Source organism: Nyctereutes procyonoides, unplaced genomic scaffold (assembly GCF_905146905.1).
Source record: "Nyctereutes procyonoides isolate TBG_1078 unplaced genomic scaffold, NYPRO_anot_genome, whole genome shotgun sequence".
Taxonomy (NCBI): Eukaryota; Metazoa; Chordata; class Mammalia; order Carnivora; family Canidae; genus Nyctereutes; species Nyctereutes procyonoides.
In genome coordinates this window covers 5,818,228-5,825,527 of record NW_026575049.1, presented here as the reverse complement: position 1 = coordinate 5,825,527, position 7,300 = coordinate 5,818,228, and the positions used below count along the sequence as shown (strand labels likewise).

At 33.8% G+C, this 7,300-nt stretch overlaps 1 protein-coding gene across 4 annotated transcripts in view; it reads right to left on the bottom strand.

The window, feature by feature from the left end:
• Positions 1–250: 250 nt before the first annotated feature.
• MON2 (MON2 homolog, regulator of endosome-to-Golgi trafficking) overlaps positions 251–7,300 on the bottom strand; it is a 105,766-nt gene continuing 98,716 nt past the window's right edge. For 3 of the 4 annotated variants that reach the window (XM_055327932.1, XM_055327933.1, XM_055327934.1), the window contains 2 exons: positions 6,406–6,488; positions 251–929 (listed from right to left, as the gene is read on the bottom strand). In XM_055327932.1, the coding sequence (XP_055183907.1) occupies positions 766–929; positions 6,406–6,488 (247 nt within the window). In that variant the 3' untranslated portion in view covers positions 251–765. The remainder of the gene's footprint in view (positions 930–6,405; positions 6,489–7,300) is intronic. The other variant, XR_008664797.1, reaches the window with a different exon arrangement.

Sequence of the window (7,300 nt, the reverse complement as noted above, 5' to 3'; positions counted from 1 at the left end):
ACCAGCAAATCATCAACTATTTGCTGCTGTGTTCACATGACCTTTCTGGTCAAATGTTTAATAATCACCAGTAAATACATTTAAAATAAGCACTGAGATAACTGCATGATCATATGGTGAGCATACCTGCCGCTTAAGAAGGCAAATTATAAGTAAAAATGTAAGCAAACAATTTTGTATTAATAATAAATATAGCTTCAAGCATTTAACATTATCAACATTTTAAAAATTTAAATAATAAATGCAACTATTTTATACAGAACTGTACCATTTATTATACACACAAGTTTATCAATCAGTTCCCTTTGTTTACAAAGGCTGGTTATAGATAATATGGAATGTTACAGTACCATCTTGCATAAAATTTTAGTACAACTTTGTACTTGAAAAAGGGTGCAAAAACACCAGCCTAATAAATCTGACTGAATGAAATATCTTTTCTTTCTTTTTAAAAAGTACATCGTTAACACATACACCACAAACTGTACATAAGCTCACTTTTAAATCACCAATTGAAGATGAGTAGCAGGTATGGTTTAGTATTAAGTTTAACTTACTAAAGGCTTCCACTGCTACTCATTCAGGAGCCTTTGTTGACATGTTAATTTGTAATATGAATTACTGAACTCAGGTAAGTACAATTTAAAGGAGGCCAACAACAGCTGCCAAGAATTATTTGTAGTAAGAAATGTCCTTCTCATAGAAGACTCACTGAGGATCAAATATTCTTTAGATATTTTTCTTCTTTAAAATTATTGTAGCTGGTCAAGATTCTCCATTCTGAACTTTGGATGCTGGTGGTTGCATGAAATCCTTAAAAGGAACTAGTGCCTCTTTAAGTGCAGAGCAGACTTCTGCAGATGAGCAGGTGATACATTCTACTAGAGTTGGGTATAAAGCAATCACTTGTGCCCAGGTATTTCCATCAACTGTAATTAAAAAGTATAAAATCTCAAAACCGTGTGGGTTTAAATAGCAGAGATTATCCAATTAACATAAACAAATACAAGGCAAAGAAAAAATCCCCAAATATGGAGATTCCACAAGTTTGTACCCTTTTCTTTTTTTAATCTTTGGAAGATTTCCTGCAATACTTAGTAAGATGAGGGAAAAACATATGGTCAGTATGCAGAGCCATCAATACCAAGGAATTTAATAAAATTCATTTTAAATGATACTTCAATTTGTGAAGGCCTAGGAAGCTGACAAGGTAACTTTGGAATTCAAACTTTTGTCATTTTCAGTATAGGTACCAGACAATGTAGTATATATATTTCAAGAACAATTTAGAAAACAACTCAATTTCTTATGCAGTTGTATGCTAAAAAATATAAAATTTAAATAATTTCCCCAGTAATGTCCTTGACATTAATTTTAGTTTCAAGTGACCACACGTCCATTCTTCTCTTGTACTGCTTCCTAATATTTAATGTATATCATCAGTACACTTAAACGTCAACGGAGAGGGACATGTCTGTGTTCCTCCTCATTATCATCAACAACTAGTATAGCTGAATGTTATTTGGTGGATGGGCAAAAGTGTTATATTCCAATTAGTTTGTATTTTCCTTATACTCTGAGATCATAAATTACATTTCTATTTTCCTGTAAGTACTGCGCATACTGCTGAGAGTGCAATATGCAATAAAACCAGTAACCAATTTTCATTAGGTAGCATATATAGGTATATAGGTAACATACATATATATGTTTCATATGTATATATGACATACATACATATATGACACTTTGCAGATTAAGTCTCAAACCTAGGAGGTAATACAGTATAAAAGGGAGAGTATTATACATAAGGAATTTTAATTCTATTTTTCATTCCAATTTCTCTTTATCTCAACTTCTGTTGGAGATAAAAGGAATGAGTTTCTCAAACTAGTGTTCTTTAAGATACTTCTTATAAAAAAATAATGTTCAGGTAAGTTTGCCACATGTTGTTTATATTATGTTCCTCTTTGGGGAGTTAAAATTCACATGAATTTATTTTAAAACTGGCAATAAAAGGAAAGGTTTAACTTTAATGCAGGGCTTCCAAAAGTAATTTGATTATGGAACTTTTTTATATTCAATATCTACTGACCTCACTCATCATTATTAATATTCATTGCTTAGCACTAATCTTGGGAAATGCTGACCTGTTCATGTAACCCTTACTTCACCCAAACAACGGCTTTTTCTGAGTGGGAGTGGGGCTGATGGGTAATGCTGAGGGTGGGAATGTCAGGCCAGGGCTGTTTCTATCTGTTTTATATGTTGGGAATCCACATCAGATTTCATTTGTGAAATGAATGTGTTGTTTAACCAAAAACAGTTTAAAAATCAGCAGTCTAAGGAGTTTTAAACAGTCTGCTCCAGCTGTTTTCTGTGAAACTTTCCACTAATCATTTAACAAAGGATTGCACAGAGAAGATTCTAGAAAAATAGCAGAGTAGTAAGTACCAGGAAACTGTCTATCCACCTAGACCAGAACTGCATTGGCAGAATCTGCTTGATGCAACGTTTTTGGAACTCTGGAGTCTACTGAAGGCTTGCGACTTCCAGAGGTAAGATTTGGAGAGCACACTGTGGTTAATTTTGGTCAATTTCAGCTCTTAGCATAGTAGCAGCTACCCATCCCACACCCCTAGCCATGTGGTAGACAGCTGTGCCCGTGTTCCTGGAGCAGCTTGCAGAAGGTCACCGTGGGCAAAAAGGACCCTATCCTCAAAATATCAGGGATCTGTGCTCTGATCAATGCTTCTCATCACAGAAATGCAGATAGAGAATTCAACAACAGCAGAAAAAGAAAGAAAAAACCCAAATACCTTGGTTCAAAAAACGTGCAAAGGGTTTGAATAGACATTTCTCCAAATGAGATATACAAGTGGCCAATAATGCACGTGAAAAAGATGCTCAACATCACGAATCATGAGGGAAATGCAAATCAAAACTACAATGTGACCCATCCCCTACTTATTAAAATGGCTACTATCAACAAAAACAGAAACAACAACAACAACAACAAAAAAACAACACAAAGTATTCGTGAAGATGTGGAGAAATTAGAACCTTGTTCACTGATGGTGGGAATGTAAATGGTATAATCACAGCGGAAAACACCACAGTGGTCGTTCCTCAAAAAATAAAAAATGACCATAAGATTCAGTAATTCTACTTCTCGGTATATACTCAAAAGAACTGAAAGCAAGGTCTTGAAAAGATATCAGTACACACCTTCATAGCAGCATTACTCACAATAGCTAAAATGTCGAATCAACCCAAGTGTCTACCAATGGATGAATGGGTAAGGAAAACATGAGATACACATACATACATACACACACCACAATGGAATATTCTTCTTAAAAAGGAAATTCTCCAATATGCTATGATAAGAATGAATCGTGATGACATCATACTAATTGAAAAAAGCCAGTCAAAAAAAGACAAATACTTAAATGAGATACTTAAGGTGTCAAAATCCTAGTGATAGAAAATAGAATGGTGGTTGCCAGAAGCAGGGAGGAGTGGGGAATGAGGAGTTATTGTGTAAGGAGTATAGAGTTCCAGTTACAAGATGAAAAGAGTTATGGAGATGGATGGTAGTGATGGCAATACACTATTATGAATGTATTTAATACCACTGAACTGTACACTTAAAAATGCAGAGGATTAATTTTTTGTGTATTTTACTACAGTTAAAAAAAAAAAGAAAGGTTGCACAGACTGAAATCTATCTACATTGCCCCAGATGGAGAGTCAATTGACAAACTTAATTCTTGGGTTTATTAAAGGAAAATACAAAAATACATAGTTTAGTATCAAATCTGAAACTGAGGGGAAGCTACACAAATTTCTTAAAAAAAATTTTTTTTGAAACCTATAGATCTTGGTGAGCACCTTGGACTCCCCTATCAAAAAAGGAATGAAAAAGCTGTATGCATTAATATGAAAGAATCTCCATATTATATGAAGTGGAAAAAAACAGTATTCAGAACAGTAGGTATGAGTCTATTATGTATATTCATTTATGTTTAAAACTGGAGCATACTGGAGTATGTATTTTGTATTTACATAATAAACTTATGGAAAGACCCACAAACTAATTAAAATGGTTGCCTATTGTGAGGTAAGAACAAGGCAGATATAAAATAGGGTAAAGATGATCTTAAAACTTTTCCCAGTCCTTTTATGATTTTATGTTTTTTAATTTTTGAACTGTGTGTATGGTTACTATCAATCAAATTTTAAAGGTCAAATAAAATAAAAACAAAATTCCCCCAAATTAAAAATAAGCCCAAGAAATGCCTTATCTCCCACTAGAAAACCCTCAAACAAATGACCAATGTTGTAAATAAATGTTGGGTATACACTGGTTTCAAACCTTGCAGCCATCCTCCTGAATTATTTTTGGACTGGCTATGAGCAATCCAACATACTTCCACTGGAAAAGGCTGGCTTTTTCTAAGTTACCTTCTTTGTTTCTTCATGAAGCTTATCGTAACTTTGTAATATGTTACAGTATCTTCATCTTTTATGGTTACATACAATTTAAGTTTTCACTTCATATATCTAGAGCCACAATTCAAACTCTTTTAGACAATTTTTAACAGTAAGTTAAATCATCTGTCATTACTGTAATGCCCTATTCATGGCCTACCAGATTTGTAAAAAGAAAGAAAGAAAGAAAGAAAGAAAGAAAGAAAGAAAGAAAGAAAGAAAGAAAGAAAGAAAGAAAGAAAGAAAGAAGAAGAAAAAAAGCTACCAGGTTTTCCTTCCCTTTTCTTCCTTTATATAAATTCTGGTTAAATTCTTGACAGCTGTCTAAAAATCCTACAAAATAATGCAAGCACCATGCATTAAAATACACTGGTTATATTTAATATACCTATAGCAATAACATAGGAATTAGAGAATTTCCTGCTTAAGTCTTAAATATATTTTTAAGAATTGAATTCTATCCTATGGTCTAATAAGATTTTACTGGTCACTAGGAGGTTAATGCACAGTTTCCTTCTCTGAAATATCAACGAGAACCTTTTTTTTTTTTAAAGAAATCAGATTTGAACTTGATGGAATAAAGTCAGAATATTGCTCCCCAAATTTTCTTACAAATTCCACCCCTCCCTTTGGATTGAATGACAAATCTGTCATTCCTTAATGTTTAGTATAATACTCATTCACTCTAGGCTAAAGCAGCAATGGTAAATTTTGAAAAAAGAAAAATATGTATTTACTTTTATTATATAACTGCCAGGAACAAATATCTAGGACTCATTTATTAGGCGTTTATCAGGAACCTCCTTCTTGGTTATTAAAATGCTGCTTAAAGTGCCAGTCTGCAAAGGTGCTTGGGCCAGTAAGTCAGCACACTTCCTTCTCTAACAAAAGCTTGTTGTATAAAAAGTGTCAACTGAATCACTGTGTTTAGTGACACAATTAACTCATATTCTGGTGCCAGCCCTTTATCCTGTCCTTGAAAAAACCACTTTGCATTGCAATGCAAAGGATTCAAAATAGAACAAAACATGGCCCAAAAGGCCTCTCAAGAAGTTTACAAATTAAGGGAACTGAGTCATGTATGTGTCCAACTGTAATACACATAGAATGCTTTAAGACAAAAGGACACAAAAAATAGCTACAAGTTCAATGAAAAAAGAAATCACTCACGATTAAGGATTTAAAACAAGGCTAAAAAGTGGTATTTGGACTACATAGATGAAGGCAGGAGAATGAAATAAGCAAAAGGTTGGGAATACTTGGGTAGACTACGGATTTTAGTTTGGTGGGAAAATAGGATATATAATGTCTAATGGAAATAAAGCATAGACCTAATGGAGTCTTGACAATGGAACTCTGCATTCAGTAAGTAATGATAAATGAAAATTATTTTACAAAGATGGGAAAATGTATGATCAAAGCTGCACTTTTGGAAAAATCATTTCTGGCAATAATGTAAAGAAGGGATAGAAGAGGAATGAGTTACAGAAAGGGGAAACAAATGAGGTAAAGCTATAAAATGATTCAAAGTTGTATAGTTCATACATATACTGTAATTTAGTACACACGTAGGATGGAAGCCTACACCTACCCCAAAACTTAGTGATGTTCTGCATTAAAAATATATGAATTATCCATGCAACATCTTGAATTCAGACCAACTTTGTTAAAAAACAAAACAAAAAAGCCAAACTGGTATTTAACATAAAGAAGCTAAAACATTACAAATTAATTTTACTTAATTGACATCCTAATGGACTTGATTCTTTGCTGTCATAAGAGCTAGAAAAAAGAAAGTCTAATAGTTGTTATGTTCCTAAAATTCAGTTACCTTAACAATAACAGAAAAGTACATCAGAAATAGGACATAAATACTATGAGTCTAGAATAACTGAGTTTCTAAGCACTTACCATTCTCAGGCTGAGTTTTCTTAAGTGAATCAATGAGAGTACTGACTGCTTTTAAGACAAATATGATTTCTGTTACTTGTTGCCTAAAAAAAGAGATGGGAAATTATTTCCATCAGGATTTTAAGACATGCCACGTGTGTTTTTTTTACCAGGTTTATACAAGTAGGTGTACTTTGGAAAAATACTGGACACAATACAATGCAAAGTTAATGTTAGTTTTAAAGTCTTTTGAAAATGTATTTCAGGGCAGCCCTGGTGGCGCAGCGGTTTAGTGCTGCCTGCAGCCTGGGGTGTGATCCTGGAGACCCGGGATTGAGTCCCGCGTCGGGCTCCCTGCATGGAGCCTGCTTCTCTCTCTGCCTCTCTTTCGCTCTCTCTGAATAAATAAATAAATAAATCTTTAAAAAAAATGTATTTCAGTGTGCAGATTTATAGTTACTCTTATCATAAATTAGTAATTTCAAAAGGGGGACAATCTACTTGGACAATTTTAAATTTATTTGTAAAATATATCATAGAACTGGGACACCTGGATGGCTCAGCAGCTGGGCATCTGCCTTCGGCTCAGGATGTGATCCTGGACTCCCGGGATCAAGTCCCACATCGTGCTCCCTGCATGGAGCCTGCTTCTCCCTCTGCCTGTGTCTCTGCCTCTCTCTCTCTCTCTCTCATGAATAAATAAGATCTTAAAAAAAAATTTCATAGAACTATTTAAATTTAAAACATCTTATAATACATGCTTTTAAAGCTTCTCTACAAAAGTGGGTTTTTTTTCTTTTTAACTAATTAGTGCTAACAGGGATTTGCCAAAGTTTGAATGGAATTAAGACTACTAGTACCTCCTGGCATGTATTTTATCATACTGTTAAAAGGACATTTAAAATATAATAGTACA